Source organism: Poecilia reticulata, linkage group LG9 (assembly GCF_000633615.1).
Source record: "Poecilia reticulata strain Guanapo linkage group LG9, Guppy_female_1.0+MT, whole genome shotgun sequence".
NCBI classification, from domain to species: Eukaryota; Metazoa; Chordata; class Actinopteri; order Cyprinodontiformes; family Poeciliidae; genus Poecilia; species Poecilia reticulata.
Genome location: NC_024339.1, coordinates 21,017,838 through 21,041,059, shown reverse-complemented (window position 1 = coordinate 21,041,059; position 23,222 = coordinate 21,017,838). Strand labels below are relative to the sequence as shown.

At 37.6% G+C, this 23,222-nt stretch overlaps 3 protein-coding genes across 6 annotated transcripts in view; all 3 read left to right on the top strand.

Annotated features, from left to right (window-relative positions):
- foxb2 (forkhead box B2) lies at positions 1-1,896 on the top strand. The gene has a single exon (XM_008418525.2). It carries the CDS (start codon positions 470-472, stop codon positions 1,430-1,432), a length of 963 nt encoding a protein of 320 aa, XP_008416747.1. The 5' UTR covers positions 1-469; the 3' UTR covers positions 1,433-1,896.
- A 10,100-nt stretch (positions 1,897-11,996) lies between these two features.
- Positions 11,997-14,400, top strand: LOC103470238 (C2 calcium-dependent domain-containing protein 4C). The gene is made up of 2 exons (XM_008418524.2): positions 11,997-12,027; positions 12,123-14,400. The coding sequence occupies exon 2, from the start codon at positions 12,156-12,158 to the stop codon at positions 13,374-13,376; it is 1,221 nt and encodes a 406-aa protein (XP_008416746.1). The 5' UTR covers positions 11,997-12,027; positions 12,123-12,155; the 3' UTR covers positions 13,377-14,400.
- Positions 14,401-14,809: 409 nt separating this feature from the next.
- The window catches only part of vps13a (vacuolar protein sorting 13 homolog A), a 41,834-nt gene continuing 33,421 nt past the window's right edge, over positions 14,810-23,222 (top strand). For 2 of the 4 annotated variants that reach the window (XM_017306673.1, XM_008418518.2), the window contains exons 1-16: positions 14,810-14,997; positions 16,618-16,661; positions 16,750-16,792; positions 16,901-16,996; positions 18,202-18,303; positions 18,943-19,052; positions 19,147-19,206; positions 19,288-19,347; positions 19,603-19,683; positions 19,882-19,939; positions 20,450-20,577; positions 20,719-20,825; positions 20,916-21,087; positions 21,368-21,430; positions 21,754-21,886; positions 22,594-22,688. In XM_017306673.1, the coding sequence (XP_017162162.1) occupies positions 14,898-14,997; positions 16,618-16,661; positions 16,750-16,792; positions 16,901-16,996; positions 18,202-18,303; positions 18,943-19,052; positions 19,147-19,206; positions 19,288-19,347; positions 19,603-19,683; positions 19,882-19,939; positions 20,450-20,577; positions 20,719-20,825; positions 20,916-21,087; positions 21,368-21,430; positions 21,754-21,886; positions 22,594-22,688 (1,452 nt within the window). In that variant the 5' untranslated portion in view covers positions 14,810-14,897. The remainder of the gene's footprint in view (positions 14,998-16,617; positions 16,662-16,749; positions 16,793-16,900; positions 16,997-18,201; positions 18,304-18,942; positions 19,053-19,146; positions 19,207-19,287; positions 19,348-19,602; positions 19,684-19,881; positions 19,940-20,449; positions 20,578-20,718; positions 20,826-20,915; positions 21,088-21,367; positions 21,431-21,753; positions 21,887-22,593; positions 22,689-23,222) is intronic. The other 2 variants (XM_008418520.2, XM_017306674.1) reach the window with 1 other exon arrangement.

Below are 23,222 nucleotides of genomic sequence, written 5' to 3'. Positions count from 1 at the left end.
CAGCCCGCTGCTCACTCCTGACGTGTCCCCTAAGTGTCTGAATAACAGATAATAGAGCCGACGACCTACGGGGGGGCTTACAAAAACACGGCGCGACGAGTGAGAACGTCACACGTGTGGAGGAGAGGAGGAAAGAAAAGAGGAGCCACACACAACCCGACCGTGCCAGGCGAGGGGATCTCACAACTTTTGCGCGCACAGGCTGAGTTTTGCGCACAACTTTAAAGAGCGTCGTTTCAGCGAAGAGACATCCAGAGAGAACTATGTTTGGATGCGCGCACCTCTGAGGATCCTACCTGTCAGTTGCAGGCCTTTTTGGGTTGATAAAGCGCAGTTACTCTAATTTGATGGCTCAGATTTTTGGAATCAACCAGCTGGATGGAGACTGACTGTCACGTAAGCAAACGCGTAAAATATAACTAAAAAGTGGTTGATTTAAAGCAGACGCTTTAGGATATCAGTAACAGCTATGCCCCGACCAGGGAAAAACTCCTACAGCGACCAGAAGCCTCCTTACTCCTACATTTCACTGACAGCGATGGCCATCCAAAACTCCCCGGACAAGATGCTGCCTCTGAGTGACATTTACAAGTTCATCATGGATCGCTTTCCATACTACCGAGAGAACACCCAGAGGTGGCAGAACTCCCTCCGACACAATCTCTCCTTCAATGACTGCTTCATTAAGATCCCCCGGAGGCCCGACCAGCCTGGGAAGGGCAGCTTCTGGGCTTTGCACCCGGACTGCGGGGACATGTTTGAAAACGGCAGCTTCTTGAGGAGGAGGAAGCGTTTCAAGGTGCTGCGCGCAGAGCACATGGCCTGCAAGACTTCCCCAATGATGCACTACTTCCACCATCACCACCACCACCACCCAGGCAGCAAGCTGGGCGCCGCGCCGGCTCACCCCGAACACCCGGTCGCCCCGGCAGGCGTGGGTCGGCTCCCTCACTTCCAGAGCTACGGGGGGATCACCTGCACGCAGCCCGGTGGGTTCAAGCATCCTTTCGCCATCGAGAACATCATAGGAAGGGACTACAAAGGCGTGGTGGCCGGCGGGCTTCCTCTCACCTCGGTCATGCACCACCTGGGTTACCCGGTGCCCCCTCAGCTCAGCAGCGTAGTCAACTCCATGTGGCCGCACGTCGGCGTGCTGTCAGAGTCCATGAGCGGCGTGCCCGTGCCCGCGCCATCATCTGAGTACGCGCCCTTCAGCGTGTCCGCCAAGGGCCTGTACCACAGCGCCAGCGGGCCAACGCTGCCCGCGATCCCGGTGCCCATAAAGCCGACCCCGTCTCTGGGTCCGATGCCCGGTCTAACGGGGATGCAGACCGGCCCGACCCAGCTCTGCTCCGCAGGGTCGGTGATGGAAAAGAGCGATCTGCTGGAGGGGAAGGGAGCCCCGCTGCACCCGGCTCTGCTGCTGTCCTAACCGGGTAAAAAGTGTGTTCATTTCAGCTCTTTTTCCTCTCTTACAGGAACCCGTGATAAATAAATCAGAACAGGCCTATCAGAGACACAAACTTGTCAACTGTTGTAAAAATACGTACTTGTGTAACTAATTTCTCATTTAGACCTTTGTGTTTAAAAATCCTAATTATTTTGCACACTTTGTAAGGGCATTTACCACCAAAGTGGCGAATATAATCAGACAAAGCAGATCCCAAAGAAAGCTTTCACTCAAAAGACTTTCCTAAATGCAAAATAAGAAATTATATTTTTTGCTGTCATTCTTTACAGTAAATCGTTGCGTCTGTTCGCTAAAGTAAAAGTAGGCCTTTTGCTTTCTTAAAAAAATAAAAAATAATAATTAGGCCTGTTGCACTTTTTTGTCTGTTCTTTAGCAGTTTATTAAACATGTTATGACTGTATTATAATCCTATTTACCTGAAGATATTTATAAAGAATTTGAAACTCAATCCTGACTTTTGTATTTTTTAAACATTTCTTTTCATTTTTGCACAACAGGAATTTGCACATTTCCTCTAAGCAAACCCTCCCTTTGACATAAGTGTAAATACTTGTAAATTAAAATGGTTTGTGAACATAGGAATTTGCATGCAATTGCTTTGTTTTTAGATAACATAGGCAACTAATTAAAATATGTATTATGTGGGGTTCTATCAGCTTGTTAGAAATTAAGTAAAAAAAAAATTACATAGAGCTCAAGTAAAATGTAACATTTGTGATTTAATTTCATCCTCTTTATTTTTTAAGTTTTTATTTTTATCTGGAAAATTAAACATCAAGAAGGGAAAAAGAAAAAAAAAGAAGAGAAACATCTAATTTCCAATATTTGACTTATATTGAATTACTGAAAATGATGCAAAGGTAAACCGTTTAACTTTTCACTGCTTGACAAAGATAAAGCATGCCTCAATTAAAACACCTACGAGTTTTTGCAAATGTGGCATTTTACAGTTTTAGGCAGCAAATTTTAAAGCCAAGCTGTAAAAAAAAAAAAAACTCTTATTAGATAAACTCATGCAAGAAAGGAAATAAAATGTGACCTGACTGAAACCCTGCCGCCGCCACGCTCAGCCTTCATGCAGGTGGGACTGGACTGGGCATTTGGGCTGATGTGTCTTTGCCCAGCAGAGAGCTGGAGGATCACAACGTGACTGAGATGAAGAGGCAGCAACACTCAGCACTGCAGCTCCACCATCTTCAAACGCAGACGTGGTGGAGGTGGTGGTGGGGGCTTCGGATCAAGTTTGCTCTTTTGTTTGCTCTGTTTTAATGAAGCTTTGAAGCCCCTGCACTCCAGCAGCACAAAGCCTCAGGTTCATCCCACTGAAAGTGACTTATATTTAACCTCCTGTCCCCCTGTTTAGCATCCCAAAGGCACCCACAGCCGACACCATTGTCACACCAGCCTCTGAACAAATAATTGAGATGCACCAGTGGAGGAGATGCGTGGGAGTGAAGAATTAGAAAATATTTGGGTGTCAATCAAAATACACTTAAAAATAATTACTCTTGTTTTTTCTCTTTAATTTGTTTTGTATTGTTCTCCATCTTATGCAGAGTTTTTTTTCTTCTTCTTTTTCTCAAAATCCTCAAACTCCTTCTCGCTGTGTTAGGTCTGATATACACATAAACACACACACGCGCGTACACACACGCATACACATGTTCTCTGTAGGATGCCAGTAATTTCTAGTTACAGGGAACTGAGATTTGAGAGTGTGTTTGTGTGAAAGGCTGAGTGTGCAGAAGTGTGTGTGTGTGTGTGTGTGTGTGTGTGTGTGTGTGTGAGAGAGTTTCTTTAATTCCCTAATCAGCAGGTCTCAGTGTCTTTAATAGCCCTCACTGCATTAGCACATAATTAAATGCCACTAATTAAGACACAATAAGAGGAGTAATAATGCAGCCATTACTACCCTCCATGATCTTCAGTCTTCACAACAGCTATGCTATATGCTTCTGGAGTCATAATATCACAGGAGGTCTCCTGATGGACATGTGTGTTTTCACGCAGGGAAATAGGAGCTGCTTTCTGCATGCAAAAATATTACGAATTCACAGAGGTAAAAATCATACTGTCAAGCAGCCTCAGCGCGACTATTTTTGTTGTGCCCCCTTGCAGATTTTTACATCATATGTTCATATATGTGTTTTAGGTGCAAACACACAGGTAGTCATATTTTCAAAACGACAAATTAAATTACTTAGAATACATTAGTCTACTTTTCAATGAGGCAAAGGTAATCATTATGGGAGGTTTGATTCTTTCACAGATATATATATATATAAAAAAAGAAAAACATCATGCCACCATAACTTTTAAAAAACATCAAAACATAAAACAACAGAAAAGGGAAAGAAAACCACCAAGTTGTTTATAAAGATGTAATCATCTCATGGTTACCAGTCAATGTCATTGACATTTTTGGCAAAATGTATATAAAAAAAATAAAATCTGTTATAAAATGCATTTCTTAGGTTTAGAGTGAAGCCATTATTATTATTATTATTATTATTATTATTATTATTATTATTATTATTATTATTATTATTATTATTATTATTATTATTATTATTATTGCATTAGGAAAAAAAGTGGCAATAATTTTAATGTTTCACTCACATCATACCTCTCATATAATCAGAATTTCTTCTGTATAAACTTGAGCGTTTTATCATCAGAACGAGGCGCTGTGTCTCAGCAGAATTATCTGTGTAAATGAAAGCAAAATTAAACAAAAAAAACTGAAATAAATAATTCCTTGATGTGCAAAATTTCTTTGGAATTTGTAGGACGGTGATGCTATTTTTAACCAAGGAATAAACTGGTCCCACTATAACTAGAATTTTGCAAAAGATGACAGTTTCACTTTTTTACAATGAGATTCTACAGAGTAACACGCAACGTTACCAGAATTAGCAGAGAAATAGATCATTCTTACTGTTTTTTTGCTGCATGTATTGCTACATGCAGCAATTACCAGAGTTAACACATTTAACAGCCTATAATAATTTTCATTCTGAGCCTTCAAGAAAAGGAGGAATGCTTCCAGCTTGTGTGAAAACACGAGGAAATCGATTTTTAATAAATCTGTTCAACAGCAACAAGTAGTGTGAACATTAATATTAGTTCACTCTTGAATGAATATACTATTTCTCCTTTGAGCACTTTAACAAAGAATTGTTGATAGAATGGTTTAATGGTGTTATTGTGAAGGATTGAAGGAAGTTGTGTCTCTTGCTCTTTTGACGTTAGAAAATACACGTTAATCTTCATCAAGTATAAAAGCTTGAATTATGATTATTTTTGATGTTCTGTCAAGTAAAGCAGACCTTCTGCAAAAAAGTTGATTGACACTCTGGTAACAAGCTAAATGAACAAATCAGACCTTTCAGGAGACCACAATCATCTGGATCAAAGTTAACTTACTTGGCACTGACCACTCAAGCAACCAGACCGTCCTGAAGGCAGAGGACTACTTACTGTTGTTTCCTTCATCATGGAGGACAGAAAAAAATCTTCAAAAAGTCTATTAGTTATAAAACCGAAAATAAAACTATGACTTGGTGTTCTTTGGCAGTGGAAGCAACCAGCTTTATTTTCAGTGATTCCTGTGTTTGATGAAAAACAGAGTTGTATTATCACTCAGATCACCAAAAGTAATTGTACGAGCTGATATTATGGTAGTTTATTGAACACAACAACAGGTTGATCCCTATTTAATACAGCAACAGTTGGAAAACTAATTCTTCGCTTCTTTTTTAATTTTTAATAGGCAGGCATGTATCACTTGATGGTCGTGCCTTTAATTTTTATTTAGATAATGACCAATGAGAACGCTGCTGTGTTGCTCTAATATAGTGACGCGTGGACTCAAACGTTGAAGAAGAAAAGTAACTTTAAGGTAGTCATAAAGTTAATAATTCTTAGTTTGTGCAATAGTTGGGCCAAAATCAAAACAATGTTTTAATTTTTTATGTGAAAAAAAACTATTATCTTCTGCAATCACAGAAGAACTGGAGCCCCCATTTTACCTGAAATTAATATGAATCAACTCATGGAAAAATACTTCATCATGTAAAATTAGGTTTTAAAATGAGTAATTTGAGGATTATGGATGAATAAAACATCCATGTCAGAGGTTTCACTGTCCGCCCTCTGAAACATAATGTGACGGTCATGCATAGATGATGGTGCATTAGTGGTAATTACCCGCCCTTCATAGGGGCCAGGGTGGCAAACTCTACATGCGTTTTTCCTAATGATCAGCAAGAGCTGGCCATCATGATGAGCAGCTTAATTCATCTGATCTAACCTGCCGCTCACACCAACATACGCCTGCAGGAGCACACATACTTCAATATTATTCTTTGTTCCAGGCAGTAATTTGGGCATATTTGTAACATGAGATGAGGAAAAAAAAATGTCATATAATCACAGCTTGAAAAAAATTCTTTAAAAAAATTGTTAAAAAAATAAATGTAAAGCTAAAGACATAACATTTTCAACTTTTTCAAGGTTTTTAAGGAAAAATGATTTCATATTAGCAAAATCGGAAATGTGTACAAGACATTCAGTTTTGCATAAAACATAAACTTTGTTTTGGAGCAAAAGTCTTGCATTTAGAGAATAGGCAATGTATATTGAAGCAAAAAAAAAAAAGTGAAGTACTCGTCAAATTTTTAATGGAATTAAATGTGTCAAAAATAAGATCTTCATCTTCAAAGAAAAAAAAAAAGATTGACGTTAATCAGTGAATCATGTGCATGCAGACGTTTTGCAAAGTAGGAAAGTGCAGCACTGCTGTGATATTTTAGCACAATGGCTGAGGCACTGCATCTCAGCAAATGTGATCTTTTTCACTTCATGATGTTCCTAATGAAAAGGATGAAGAATACATATATTTGTAAAATCAATTTAGACAAGTTGTGGGTTAAAAAAGAGATTTAACAGCAAATTCATCACTTCAGAGATCCAATTTTTAAACAAATATGCCTCTAATTTAAGTTAAACTTCACAACCAATTTGTGTTCACTTATGATGAACTCAAAATGTTTACAAATAACACAAAAATCCAGCTTTCAATGTAATGTGTACCGAGTTTGTCCAGAAATCCTGGAAATTAAAAAAAAAAAAAATTTAAATTAATTAAATGCATTGATTAAGCAACAACAACAACAACAACAACATAGAATCAGATACAGTCTCAGTTTTCCTTCTAAACTTACATTTTTGAACATTTTATTCTTTTTTTATTTTATGTTTATAGTCTGTGATATCCATCTAGTTCTTGATTTGACATTCTATAGTACTTTTATATGTACATGTATAAAAGAAACATTTACCACATGTGTTTTTCACTGACGTAAAGGTGAAAATGTATTATTTGACAACTGGCATACCGTCGTCAAATAAATTTTTATATCAGACTAATATAAACAGTCTACATACAAAGAACTGTTTTTATTTAAGGTAAAAAATCCAGACAAGGTTGTAGAGAAATTTTTGCACACTCTTCTTTGCAGAATTGTTTTAATTCGGCTACATTGGGTGATTTTTAACTACAATAGCCAGCTCAATCAAATTTAGTTCTAAACTTTAACCATGCCTTCCCAAACCTCTCAGGTTAGTGCTATTCTTTTTTTTGCCATTCAGATTTGGACTTCCCAGTGCCATGGATCACTAACCCATAATCCAAGTGGACTTCAGCTAAGATCTTAAGCCGATGGCCGGGTATTTGCCTCTAGGATTTTCTAATAAAGCTGTACTTATGGTACCACCAAATATGGGATGTTAATTGGATGTTAAAGATACTGTTTACTGAGACCACATGTCTGTTCGAAAAATGCTTTTTTTATTGGTCGAATGTAATATTTTGATCTAAGAAATGTAATTTGTTTTAATTTCTTGTACGCATAAAATTATCACAATTAATAAAACTAAAGGCTTTAAAACATCATTGTAATCCATATAACAGATTTCGCTCAGTTAGCTGAGTTTCTAGAATGCAGTAAATTAACTACTAAATAATCAAACTAATTGAACAGTGCCTGCGTCTAAGGAAAACTTCATCAGGTCACCAAGTTGGTGAGAGATCGCAACATTGGTCGTTCTGGACACACACTGCCATAAATTTCTTCTCTCATTCGTCTTGACTCTGACCTCTCCAGAAGTTTCAAATATCCTTCCTCCACCAAGATCTATCCCCTAGAGAAACCACGTCCCTCTTCCTCCTTTATAATTACACAATGATTCACTTATGCGGGGTCAAAATTTATCCATCCCTGTGACTGAGGATGGACCAGAGACAAGTACTTCAGAGTAAGGTCCTCCTGATGCAGCACATATCATCTTCAATCTGCCACCCATCTTTATTGGCCCAAATTATTACACCTAATTAGCCATTATTACACTTTTTGATATCAATCAAATCGGGTCAGTGGTTCAGTCATGCTGGCCTCCTTCCCATTGTTTCTCCTCTCTGACTTCCTCACTTTTTCAGCACAGTTCTCTGAAGAAGAGTGCAGTGGCCAAAAGCACTGCAGGAGTTTCATCAGAGGTTAAGTGCTCTGTGAGAGAAGAGATGTAATTTCATTTAAGTCTACAGTCAGACTATGGCATAACATAACTGCAACGTTTGAGTCTTTTAGGATTCATCACCCACATCCATCATGTTAAAATGTAAACTTTTTGAGTTGATAACTACCTCAATTTTGAGTTTTACTAACAAGGCAGTTAAGAGAAGCAACACACAAAAATTTAAATCTGCAAAGAACTTTTGTTTTCTCTTTGGGATTGTAAACAGAAAACGTGACTGCATGTGAAAAAATATTATTTGTATAGTTTGCATCTGTTTGTCAGAAAGGCCAAACTTCTAATTTGGTATTGACATGCTATTATTCCTTTACGGTGTCCTGTACGGTAAAGATACATTATGCTGCCAAAAGTGTCCCCCCCACCTGCCCATATCATTCAGTCCAGGCATTCTGAACACTTCAATAACTACAGGCGTATCAAATCCAGCATCCAGACATGCGGACTGACTCTACAAACGTTTCTGAAAGAACGGGTCACTGCTAGCAGTTCAGTGAATTCCATGATAAGATGTCACCTGCACAGTAAGTCCAGTTGTGAAATTACTTCTCGACAAAATAAATCACATGTTGGTGGTATCAAAAAATTGGAAATGACTGATAACGACAAGAAGTCAGTCACAACATAGGTGTCATGATTAGTGGTGTGAGGTGGTGAGGGAGACGCGGAGGACCCAGGTTGAAAAGATGAAAATGATGATTTTAATGGTAAACAGTCCACAAAATAGTTCCAAAAACCAGACACCGCAGTAGAGCAGAAGGCTAAGGTTCATGAACTGGTAGCAACTGGAATCACAGAGGAACAACTGAAGACGCAGACCAGACGTGCCACAGTTAGACAAGAACCCAACAAGGAACAAAGAACACAGGTGGGTTTAAATACAAAGAGAGTAAAAAAGGGAATGAGAGACACCTGGGAATAATCAAGGGGTTGACAAGACAACACAGAGACTCCATAGAAACACAGAAAACTGAAGAAACACACAGAAAACCCTCAATCCTGACAACAGGAGGTTGTGGGAAATCACAGAGCTTGGTCAGCAGAGGATGAGGCACAGAGTAAATATCTACAGCCCTCTAGGCTTCATGTGGCCTTCAGATGAGATCAAGAAATGATCTAAACCCATTCAATGGGATTCTTTGAATGTGTTTATGGCTGAGCAGCTGTATTCAAGCCTTACAAATTTAATACAAATCATAGGATGTGGTGCTGTAATGCATATTGTCACTGGGCTTTGTAGTGAAAAAGCTTTGTTTGGAGTTATGCAATCCAATGATGAGTCACATTCACTCATTACTTCATCCCCAAAATCCGTAGTTTTGGATTTCGTGAAGTAAACAGACAAACAACAGGCAAAATAATAATAATAATCATAAATTAACAGATATGGTTTCAAACATAACACATTTTTCAGTTCACATGAGTCTTGATGAAATGATGTAGACTAGTTAGGGAAATATCTTATATTAAGCAAAATTAAGCTCAATACAATTTAGAAAAAGCATCAAGTTATTGTTCTAAAAAGGAAGCGCTTAACTCTTGTCTGCAGTGTTGGCTGTACTGTTCTCTCGTTAGCGCTAATTGCAGCTTTGACAGCAGTTAAAGGCAAGGTCTTCTTCTGACTCCTAATCATTTATCTCTCCATTAGAGAGAGCACTCCAAGGTTTTATTAGTGTAATAAAGTTGATCTTCAGTACCACAAAAAGCATCCTGACCCAAAGATCATCTGAGGTCCAAGACTGAATGTGTGCCTCATCTTCATTCCTCATATGTCTTACACACACACTCTGACACGTGCTTTCTCAACCCGTGACATGCATCTTAAGGTTAATTAAAATGATTTTATGGTATTGTTTTCACTAAAAACTTAGTGATGTGAAACACTTCTAAGTGTATGTTTCTTTATTCATGTTTTTGTTCTTTATTTTTGCTGCATACATGAGCATGACAAAATGTAAACGGACCTAACACTTTATAAGAGTTTCAATATTTGTATTTATTTCCTCACAAACATTATATTTCAAGATTTATATTATCCAAATCTTGAAATTGGCCCATTCCGCCTGTGCCCTCTTGTGGTGGAAATAAGCAATTGCAGAAAGGAAGTTCAATTTGACCAACTTTTTAGTGCACATAAGTTTATGTTTTCATAATATATGTAATACTATGTTTACATGTTATTTTTAGGTTTCCACGAGATAAAAGAATCCAAAATGTATGTGGGGTATACTAAAGCATGTATTGCATTGTTATTTGATGAAAAATTCAGACTAGTGTGAGTGTCAAAACCATTGATTGATAGAACGTGTCTTGACCGAATTTAATCTTTGATGAAGCAGCTTCATTACTGGAGGCTATGAAGTATATTTTGTGATTAAATAGATTTTAAAAGTCATCACTACATTTTTTTTTCACTAACTTTCGGCGTAAAAACAAACCTTTAAGACATAAAAAACAAACAAACTTAAACAGTTTGCATCGGTTTCTATAGGTCTTAGTATTTTAGATTTTTTTAATTTTTGTGTGAGTAATGAATCTGGTTTCCCACTATCCTGTTTGACCCACTATGCTGTGTAGTGACTTCAGGTCAGCAGTGTTTCTGATCACCAGCTGTTTAAAGGTTACCGACTCTTTGAGGCAGTGGCACCGGCCTGTCGGCCCAAGACAGGCATTTGAGTTGACTTTGAACTCAAATACCTACTTTGAGGTATCTGACAAAAGCTTCATATCTACGTCATCATAACCAAAGCAACACATGTTGAATACTGCTGTTAAAGAAGAAGCTCTCTCCTCTTCAATGTGGAGTCAGACTTCTTAACTTTGGTGCTTACTTCTCAAGTCCCCCGTTTTGGCCATGAAACTGTACTTTACCCCTCTGTCCCACCGTGCTCCTGTGTTAGTATTGTCCCGTAAGTTTCCTGTATTATAGAAATTACATCACACATCCACCCCTTTGTATGTTACTGGATTAATTTGCTATATATTTTTAAACTGTGCTGTATAAAGAAACAGATCTGAGCATTCATGGAAAAAATACAAAAAGACCCACTTGCTATAAGATACAAAAAACTGAGACTGGATGTATGTTGCCTGGATGTTTAGGAATCCAGGCAACATACCTAAACATACATAAAAAAAAATCTATTATTTTGAACATGATAGAAGTATAAAATCATACACATGAACAAGGAATGCAAAAGACACATATTTTTGTACCACTATAATCTTAACATGCTCGAAAAGTAGGAAGAAGTAAGAAACTTATCAACTCCTACCCCATAAGCTCATTCCATATTTTCAGATGGACTGTCATAGCCAGAGGCATGAAATAAACGGTTTAAGATTGAAGGACATTCATGTGTTGAAATGGTCCAGTCAAAGTCAAGACTAAAGTCAAATCTGACTGAGCTCAAACCATTTTGAAAAGGAGAATAAGTAAAACTTCCAGGTTTTTGATTAGCAAAGTTTGTAACACGAGAAAATTAGGAACATTTCAACAGATTTAATGATTACTTCAATCTCCGGTTTTGTTTTGAATTCTTTAATGTTTTCTACTAAACACATGGAGCCTGTTTTCAATCCACTTTGTGGAGCAAAAGCACTCTATCATAACATTCAATTCATACATGACAGAAATCTAATAACTATGTAGCATTTTTGCACTTTGTGACTCATTTTCATCCTGCAAAGCACACTGAACCAGTGATCTGAAAGGAAATGTAATTCAGAGAGCTGACATCACAGCAAACTGCCCTTCAATGCATCTGATCTGATGTGACACCCACCCAGATTCACACACAGACAAACCCTGTGAAGCGTATTTGGGGGTGTATGCCTGCACAGCATTTTCTGATCCATGCGGGGGCAGGGAGACCAGTGACTCACTAACTCATACTAACCTTTAAAACCTACCCCATGCGTCAGAGCATTCAGATCTCAGCGAAGGGCACCTATCGACATCACAGGTGGGAGAATAATATTCGTTGGATCTTTTGGAAAACGCATGAACAAAGGTTTCTGTGACGTTGCCTAAATAACATACTTTTTATTTGTTTTAAAGGTAGTCATTTGAGTGAGAAGCCAGCAGTCAGCTATGTGGGTCCTTGGGAAGATCAGGGAGAGCATGGAGAGCATTCCTCTGGAACTGAATCGTTACATTGGACAAAACGACGGGGATGCTTTTTTCTCCACAAAGACCGGCCTCTCGCAGAGACTTCACACGAACATCATTACTCCAGACAACATCCCCGAGTTCTGCCTGCCTCCACGGCTTTTCAAGAGACAGCCGATGCTAGAAACTGAGATGACCCGACTTCAGCAGGACAGCCATCAGCAGACACGAAAGAGCAGGCCGTCTTTTCAAGCTAAAATGAAGGATACGAAGGAAAAGATTGAAGACCCTTTAGTGCCTCAGAAGGCTCCAGGGAAACTTTTGCCGTACTCTGCAGAGTGCTACGGCCTGGCTGGGATCTATGAGAGTCCCAACACTAGAAGGAAAGAGTCTTTGTTCCATTCAAAACGGCCTGTATATGTGTTCGAAAGACGCATCCCTGCCACAAAACCCAGTCAAGTAAAGGAGACAGCCCCATTGAAAAAAACTTTTTCAGGGTTTTTCCCACTCTTTGTATCCAAAAGTTTCTCAGACGCAGCAAGCGTGGAAGCTGAAACGCCTTCCAGTGCCAAATCACTCAGAAGTGTCCCATCCAGAAGCCGGCATCTTAAAGAAACTGTATCCTGCCCTTCGCTGATTGATAGCATGGAGAAAAGCAAGAAACCAAAGAAACTAGGTTTAAGTTTACCACCATCTTCCTGCAGACAGCTAACCAGTGATAAACATCCACCCACCCTGTCCCCACCTGTTCTCCATCCACTGGACCTGCTCCACTGTCAGGAGAGACTGCTGCATGAACACACCCTTCCTTTGCAGGGCCCAGGTCGAGTTCGCGTCTCCACTGAGCACACCACATCCTCCAGTGGTGCTTCCTCAATCTTTTTCACCGTCAGAGTGCGTGTGGTGTCTGTGGAGGGCTTGCTGGATGGAAGTCAACGACAAACTCTGAACTGTGCTGTGAGTTTGTGCCTGATGCCGGGCAAGCTGCAGCACCAGGAGAGCGCCACCGTCAGGAACTGCCGTCGACCCGTGTTCAATGAAGATTTCTACTTCACAGAGCTGAGCCACAAGGATCTGATGGAGCTGAAGCTCCAGTTAAAAGTGGTGGATAAAACTGCAGCGGGAGCTCTGAGGAGGGGAACAGTGATCGGGATGATCTGTAAACCTCTATCCAAGCTGTTATCCTCTGAGGATCGGATGTAAGAGTGGATCTGAATCTTATAAGTTTAGTAAAAACACTTTTTTTTTCTATGATCACACTGCGATTGCACTTTGTCACCAGTATTCATTTTTAGCCACTCTTAGTTGTATTAGCATCTCAGGTAGGTAGTATCGAAGTGAACGTAGGAAAGGGGACACTAACCTAAAACAGAGGCTACTAGGACAATAATTAAATAGAAGACTTTTTAAAAACAAACTGATGTAAACACAATGTGGCACAGCTGTATTTTGTACAAAAATGTTAACACACTGCACTTGTTTTGCTATCTTGGTGATGTTATGTTGTTCTTTTCCTCATTTCTTTAGTAAATGTGTAAAAGTGAGTAATTCAACATTATATAACACCTTTGATGTAGTACAATTGTCATTATGCTTTTTCTTAGCATCACTACTCTTCTCAAGTATAAACTTACTTATCATCACTGCTGACAGGATTTGGTATGGGTTTTTTGTTTTAATCTGTCAAAACAAAATACGCAGTAATACAGAACAACTACCAGACACTGAAAGTTGAAGATGTGTTGGAGAAAGAAGCTCAAGGCGAGTCACTGCAAAATCAAAATAAATCCAGCTGGCCTTTGTATAACTTTGGCCATGAGAAGGTTAACTTGATCAAGTCTTTTATTCCACCATCAATGTTAAATGTGGCTGTTCTTTGTTTCCACATTTTTAAATTAAAATGCAAACTTATCTATGCTGACAAAATGTTCATTGCTGAACCTATAGAAGTGAAATCTTATAAAGCAAGGTCTAAGTGTTTGTTAGATTGTGTTCAGATTACAATGACATTTCTGAAATTGTTATGGGTATTTCTTTATTGATTGTTTCATACATAAAAAAATAAGCAATGATATCAAGATGCTGCTCAAACCAGAATTTAAGACTTTTATAGAAATATAAGACTAGAATAAAGAGAGAAAAAAATGTATCTAAGACAATAAAAAAATGTGGCTTTTTTGAAATGTATTTTCTTGCTAGATTTTTATAGAAGAAGACATTCACCTGATTGTACATCTGGGTTTGCAAGGCTTGGTTGCAGAAAATGTATGAGTGATGTTTGCTTTGTTTTATTTCATTAATAAAGATAAGGAGTAATATGTTAATGTTGTAAGTCACATTACTTCAAATCTTCAATTAAGATTTGAGTGTATGGCAGTATACTTTACCATATAACAGCTTGACAGGATCTCTAGCATCTTGCAGATTATATATTTTTTGCAATAATGAAACAAAAAGTATTCCTGAAATGAGAAAGTGAAAATCATGTAGTATAAATCATAGTTTCGATTTTTTTGGTTATATGAACAATTAAAAACCCTTTCGATAGCCTTAAGTCGTCAAAATTGGGTGTATTTAATTGTATGCTATAACAACCTGCCATAAAACGTCCATACGGCGTGACGTAACCACCTCCCTGATGGACGTCTGAAACTGACGTTGAGTCAGCTTCAAGAAGTCCACTATATGTAAACATGATTAAACACAGATGAAAACAGCGTCAAAATGGTCTTCGAAAGTGTGGTCGTTGACGTCCTCAACCGTTTTTTAGGGGACTACGTTGTGAACCTTGACAGCTCGCAGCTGAAGCTTGGCATATGGGGAGGTAACCGAACTTGTGATTGTCTTTTATCAGAACACCTTTCCATGCTAGCATGCTACATGCTAATGAACGTTCGCCACACCAGTCCTGTGTTAAGGGAGACTCTCCCAGCTGTCAGTGTCACTTTCCTTTCTCGAAATGTCTCTCATTAGTTTATTAGAACCGCTGGGTGATTTTGATGAAAGAAAATGCACCTTTATATTTTTACTGTAGACATTGTCTCTTGTTATTTTATTTAACTGGGGTTATATTTACCTTTTTGTCTTTCAAGTTTCTGCGAATGGATCAGTTCATGGTTCCGCCCTTTTTGGGAACCACGTTAAGGCTTGCCTCAGGTTTATTCCGAGTATTTTCATAGTGTTACCAAGAACCTGACGGAGACATAATGGGGTTAGAAAATGTATTTGCAGTTGATTAAACGGTACATTGTTATTTTTAATTATTTTTGAATATTTTCTACTTTCCAAGTTGACAGTCTACATTTTCATCTACAGTCCTCTATTGCAAACCTCGTGTAGAGATGACACAAGACATTTAGAGAAGCTTCGTAAACAGATATAATTGCTTTTCCACTATCTGACCTGAAATCAGGCTAAACCTTTCCTGTTTATGTAAGCGCAAATTCAGTAACTAGAAGTACTTCAACCTGCTAAATGTTAAAATAATGAAAGAGATTTTTAAAATTATGTTCTTGAACGTCGGAAATTTACCTACTCTAAAGTTATTATGCCTTTAACCTTGAAAAGCCCAGATGATGTTGTCATTAGTTTGAAAGCTTGTCATTGCAGGTTAAATCAGAACCTTTGAGGCACATCTAAGGATGTATTTAGGGCATATCTTAAACACTTCGTTCTTGTGAGACATCGTGTAAAAATCTAAAGAATTTATCCAAGAACTTCTGTAAAATTGTGGGTCTCCAGGTGAAAGACTGTTTTGTCTGTCTGTTCAAATAATTACATCCGAGTATAAACACCATTAATTACACCTTGGTATGTCATTAAGTTTTGTAAAGCCAGGTCATTTAATTCAGGTGTGTTGGAGGGCAGTGGCACTGAGGACTGGAGTTGTGGATCCCTGTTATAGTGAATATAGAAAGGCTGAGAACACCTTTCCAACTTTGACATATGGAGGTGGCAGTATCATGCTGTGTAGGTGCAATTCCTAAACTAGATGGCATCATCACTAGAGATATTATGTGTAAATATCTACTCAACATTTCAAGATATCTGCCAGAAAGTTAAATGATGCGAGAAACTTGTGAATGGATACCCTCAACGTTTGACCCAAAAATCATATTATTTAAAGGCAATTTTACCAAAAACTAATTAAGTGTATACAATTTTCAAGAAAGTAGAAATATTGTTGTTATTTTGGCATTTTGTAAATAATCTTACTAATAGTAAAATGTGAGACTGATTTTATGCCAGACGGTTAATAATATTTATGTATTCTTATTCAGTGGATGCATATATCTGTTTTTAAAGGCGTGTGTTTTGTGAGGGGTTGTGCTCCACAGTTAGTATTGGACGAGAGCAATGAACAGTGACTAAATGCTACATAGATGAGCCTAATATCAAACAGTAGTTTGTTGTGTGTGTATGTAAAATATTTCTGTCATTGTAGGTGATGCTGTGCTGAAAAATCTTGAAATAAAGGAAAATGCCTTGGTGAGCTAAATATAACTTGCCTAGTGTTACACTCTGAAGCTGATGATTTCTTTGAGTATGATTGGACTTTTCTATTTCTGCTTTGCAGAGTCAACTTGATCTCCCTTTTAAAGTGAGAGCTGGTCACATAGGTAAATTTACTACCTTTGTGTGATGCTGTTTGTATCCCTTTTTTTTTTTTTTTTTTTTTTTTTTAAAGATCAGCATTTTCTTATTTGGTGTTTTTTGTTTCTTAAAAGGACGTCTCGAGTTAAAAATTCCCTGGACGGACATCTACAACCAGTCAGTGGAGGCCACGCTAGACGGAGTCTATCTGCTAATCGTCCCCACAGCAAGTAAGATCGCCGTCTAAGTACTGGCATCAAAACACAGTGAAGGCATACCATAAGGTTTTACATTTTGATAAAAAAATATCACTATTATTGGTAGTAAAACACTCTTTTCATTAGTAGTTTTTCAAAGGCAAAAATAAATAAAATTCAACAAATATAAGGTGCAATCAGCAACAGTTAACAGAGAAGTCTTTTGTGAGCCAAATATGTGTATCACAAAAGGGGAAAAAGTAGAGAAATAAAAAAAACATTTAAAAAAAAAAGAGTAAAAAGTGAATTTTAAAAGTAAGCAGCAGACATGAAGACGTTTGAAAACAAGTCATAAAATATTTAAATCACTTTAAGATACAGGAAGCCAGTGGAAGGATTTAATTGTTGGAGTAATGCTTTCTCTCCTTGTGTTGAAATTCAGCGGTAGAGTCGACAGATTTCTTAAGACAGCAATGCAGTGATCCAGGTTAAATGACACAAGTGATTCTTTTGTTTCTTTGCCTTCATTTCTTGTAAATTACTTTAAATTACTGTATGTATGACTAGTTCTGTGCAAATACATTTGTCTTGCCTTGCCTTTGCAAAGCATGCTCTCGACATTAGTAATATTGTGCCCGTCTCAATATTTAATGTATGTGACAATTAAAGCTCAGGTCACTTCCAAAACTTAATCCGAGGTGTCTAACCTCTTTTTCCTCCTTTAAAAAAGAGACTTTTTAATAAATTATTATATCCCTCTTTTAAATATAATTTCCTCTAGCAATAATTTCAGTTATGTTTTTGTCAAACTGTGAAAAAGTTGCATCATTTTTACAATCAAGTTTCTCAAATGGCAGATTTGAGAGACTCGATTGATTTTTTTTTTTTTCTTCTGTTTTTAGGAGCAGCCTTACAACAGACAATTCTACTAAATGCTGTGTCAATTTCTTGCTGTAATAAGATATCAATAATAGTTAAACCATCTAAAAATGTTTAAACCTTGATAATAACATGTCTGAGTCACTCGTTATTTGTTCATATTAATAAATTCCACTACCAGTTTATGCTTTAGTATCAGGTTTTAATAATTAATTAACCCTGAAGTATTTCAACAGGCACACTGCCTACTTGTGCCCAATATACACCTCCCTATAATTTATCCCAGTTTTGGTGACATGTAAGATGACACTTGTTTTATATTTAATATAATATTTTTGTGGCGTGCCATTTGATTCCAGGTATAAAGTATGATGCAGAAAAGGAGGAGAAGCAGCTACAGGAGGCTCGTCAGAGGGAGCTCGATCGAATAGAGGAGACAAAACTCAAGGCTGCAGAACAAGGTCAGAGTTCAGCTTCGACTTTTAAAGAGAGATGTGTGTGTGTTTCTGTCTAACGATATTTATCTTCAGATAAAGACATTTTACAGTTTCAGTTTAAAATGAGCTAAGCCAGCAGAGGTGAAAGCGAAACTAGAAAGTAATTTATCAAGCAGGCATCACTGATTAACCCAGATATGATGACATATTTCAGCAGCAGCATGCAGCTGCTCATCTCCTTAAGGCTACTACTTTTAATTAGAAATGTAGGCTACATGTTGTTTGAGCAGCATTTGTCTTGTGTTTCTGCAGATGCTACAGATCATAATGGCAATTTACAGCTAATGTATCAAACCTCAGAATGTAAATCCTCGACTGCAAATAAATACAAACCCAGTTCCAATGAAGTTGGGACGTTGTGTAAAGCACTAAAAAAAGCAGAATGCAATAATTAATAAATCCTTTTGTACCTATATGCAATTTGTAGTTGATTTGAAGCAATAATTTTGTAAAACCTTGGGAAACTTTGAGATTGGTAACTGGCCCGTTCCAGTGAAGAGGTTTTTGACATTATTATTTTATTTTCACCTGTCAGGTTGAAGGTAAAACCTGACAGAAAAAAATGTTCAGAACAAATACTCAAAATTGTTTGTGTTTTCACAGAGAACACAAAGCTGGAGAAGCAGGACACCTTTGTGGAAAAGCTTGTCACACAAGTGATCAAAAACCTACAGATCAAGATCTCCAACATCCATGTTCGCTATGAGGATGATGTGAGTATTTTAGCTAAATATCAGTAAAATGACTTTAATTCTCTACAATGGCTTGCAGGGATGTTAATAACAATGTATGTGTTTGTCTCCTCAGATCACTAATCCAAACTGCCCTTTGTCATTTGGAGTGTCGCTTAAAAACCTCAGCCTTCAAGTAATTTATTATTTCTTTTGTTATAATATAATATAATATAATATAATATAATATAATATAATATAATATATGCTTTTACAGACAGCTGATAATCACTGGAAACCCAGTTTGCTAGATGAACACTCCAAGCTTTTCTTCAAGGTAAGAAATTGTACTAAACTTTTTTCCGTCACGTTTAAACGGATATTTCTAGGAAGTGCTTCTTGTGTTGTTCTGCGTACTATTTGCTAACCGCTATAATTCCAACCAGTCAGTTTAGTTCTCAGAAACATTTTTTAGTTTTTATTGGCGCTGGGCTCTGGACCAAAGCTCTAGATGTCAACTCTATGCATCATCATCAGTAAACAGCTCCGTCGCTCCTCATGACTAAGTTGTTTGTATTTTGCTTGTCATCAGTTGGTTCAGCTGAACAACTTGTTTGCCTACTGGAATGTCAACTCGGTTCTCTTCTCTAATCACAGTCCAAATGAGGCCCTGGTGAGTCACTGGATTGTCTTAACCTGCTCGAATTTACCGTAGTTTTCTTTTTAATTGGACTTTGCACAATTTAAATGTCTTTTGCAAATGATATTGAAATGCTTTATTTGATCTTTAGGAAAAGACTGATGTGAAACTAGAATGTAAAAAAGGAATAAAAAGTCACATTAATAGAGATGTTGTTTTCTGATTTTATAGCGATGTCTGCAGAACAGCATGGAGATCAAACCCTCTGTTCCTGTCAGCCATGACTTCAGTGAGTGAGCCACTGCCTCCTGTTTTGTAATATATTTACAGTTCATCTGATTAAACCTAGCAAAGTTATCTTTTCAGATTATTTCTTCAGTCTGCGTATGATTTACACCACATATACCTCAAACTCTAATGTACTGTGCTCAGATTTTATGTGATAGACCAGCACAGAACTGTAACCAAATATACTTTTCTAAAATTTGTGGTGATAACGTACCAAAATTTAAAAACTTTTAAGACAAATAAAAGTTTTGGAAAGCACTGTATATGTATGTAACATACATTTAATCACTACCACTAGTGAATACTTATAATCCATAGATTATAAGCAAATATCATAAACATTATTTTTGTAATTTTTCTTTCCACCACTAGTATAAATTTTTTAAATTGATTATTCTTGTAAAAGAGAATAAGAGGAAATATGTTCCATATGGTTAGAAATCCATGCCCCTTTATTTATACAAAATCAACTGTGCTAAAAAAAATGTTTTTTCTTTTTGCCTGTTTCCAGTCTTTCGTCCTATATCTGCAAATGCAAAACTGCGAATGAATCCAAGATCAGATGTGGATTTCTCTTCTCCTAAAGTGGACCTGATGGTCAACCTCAGCGAAGTGGCTATTGAACTCAACAAGCCTCAGGTTAGTGCGTCTCTATTCAGGTCAGGTCTGTGCAAGTTGACTGGAAAATCCTAAGGCAAATAAAGACGTTTAAGGTAAACAACACTGGATGATAAGATCGCGCTCTGCTGCCTTGTAATCACCGACTTCTTGTCTTTCCAGTACATTAGCATTTTGGAGCTGCTGGGCTCAGTGGATATGATGTCACGAAATCTGCCATACAGGAAGTACAGACCCCAGGTCCACATTCACAGAAATGCTCACATATGGTCAGAATACATCTGAGTGCTTTTTACCACCACTGCTTGCTGCACACCTACTGTTACTGACACAAATGCTTTTATGTTCCTGGATTTTAGGTGGAAATATGTGATCACAGGCATCTTGGAGGTGGATGTGAAGCCTCATCTCCACATGTGGTCATGGCAACACATCCGGTGCCACCGGGAAACAGTGAAGTGTTACAGAGAGCTCTACAAGAAGAAGATCACCAGCAAAAAGCCCAGTGTGGAACTGCTCGAAAAGCTGGAGGTGGGACAGGGATGAACTGCGTTTAAATTAGTTTTTAACTTCTAGTAGGGGATTGCTTGAGAAAAATTTCAAGCTTTGTCTTCATAGAATAAAATGCACAGCCAACTAATTTTTTGATTTTGATGTATAGTTGATGCTTATACATACTTTTCTTTTTTTGCTGAGTTTATTGCCTTAGTTTATCACAATTTATTTAAAAAAGAACATTTGATTAATGCTCATTTATTGCAATAATTACATTAAAAAGAGTTTTAATTGTGATGATTTTCGTTACTCCCAGGCTACACAGAAATCTTTAGATATTTTCAACATCACATTGGCGAGACAACAAGCTGAAGTGGAGGTAAGAACCTGGGGTGTTTTATATTTGTCATTTTCTGACAGGTACAATGTATCTGTGCAGGAATTTCCATGAATTCATTGAGACTTTAAAACTAGAGAAATATTTTCTGATCATGTGAAACAGTTACAACAACTCCCTCTTGTTGACGTGTAGATTTTGTCACCTACACTCATCAGGCATAACATCATGACCAGCCAACAGCTCCTACTGTTTGCTTCAGTAGGAGCAAACAGAAATTGGCTCTGTTTGCTCCTACTGAAGAGCAATGTTACACAGACTATACATTTGGTATGTTTCAGAGTTTTCTTATGATTCTTCCGCAGGCGAGCAAAGCAGGACTGCGCATTTATCGTCCAGGGAAACAGATGGAGGAGGAGGAGTCTCAGGGTTGGCTTAGCTGGATGTGGAACTGGGGAGGCGAGGCTGAGGCACAGACCAAGGAGGTCAAGACTGGAAGTAAGTCTCAAAACCAAACATTGAGTAGGGCAGTGGAGGGGAGCAGAAGTTGAAGTTAGAAGCCTCGTAAAAGTGTCACATATATACATTTTGTCAGTAAATATTTTGTTTTTAATGTCACTGCTGTCAGAGTTGACACCTATTAACACAAATTAAATAACACATGAAAGACAAGAGAGTTGGATTCTTTTGCTTACTCGTGAGAACAGACAGAGATGTGCTTTCAGTTACAATCTCCCACCTCTCTGAAAGCACATTTGCCTGCCCTTCTCTTTTTATTGTTTTTAGGATCCCTAATCACAGAGAGCGCTGAAACTCTAAAGGGAGGGGGAAAAACACTTCATCACATAGTTACAGCGCCAATGATTAACTAACAACACAATCTATCTTGAACTAGATTATCTAGTTCCTTACACAGGGTCCAACAGAGCAAGTCGTACATCTTCACGGCGATGGTTTTACAGCTATCCAACAGCTCAAAAGGCTGTAAAAAGCTGCTGTCACTGCTCTTCTTCAGAGAGGCCCTCTGACAAAGAAATCAGAGTAATTAACAATACAGGAACATTTCTAAAAAGATGAAACTAAACAAATAACAGCCTATAAGTCAAGAACATTATAAGGGAATACCAAACCATAAACATTTGATAATATAATTTACCAAGCAACTGCCTTTTTACATTTTGTCTCTCTCATTTTCTTTGTGTCAGCATTTGATGGGTTGTTTACTGTGGATGAGAAAGCCAAACTTTACACTGCCATCGGATACAGTGAAACTGCAGCAAACCCCAACCTGCCAAAGAACGTGAGTCACTTCCCTCTGAAATCACCTCACTCGTTTGTGATGGTTGGGTTTTTTCAGAAGAATATCAAAACTACCTTAGAGAGCTAAGTGTGTTAGCAGCCCTTTTAAAACAGTTGCCAAATTCAACTTCATTTGAAGGGAAATTAAAATAGTTGTAAAATAATACTATAAGCATTTTAACATACAGGATGTGTATGTTAAGATGACGACAGTTTCGGCATGTAACATCTAAACATGTTACATCTGTTTCTCAAATTCTCTCAAATTACATTTAAATTCTCTCTAATTAAATTTAAAGCTCTAAATATGAATATTACAATGGGACATTCAACTAGTAACATGTGATTGTTTATTTTCTATTCACCTTTTAGAGTAAATATTAGTTTTTGTACAGTCTTTATTCAGCCTGAATGCCACTTGGTTATTGTCGAATGTAATATTTTTACCATTAACATCAGCACCAGAGAAGAAACACTCTTCTAAACTAAAAAACTATTTTGATGATTTCTTTCCAGTGTAATAAAAAATGAAATG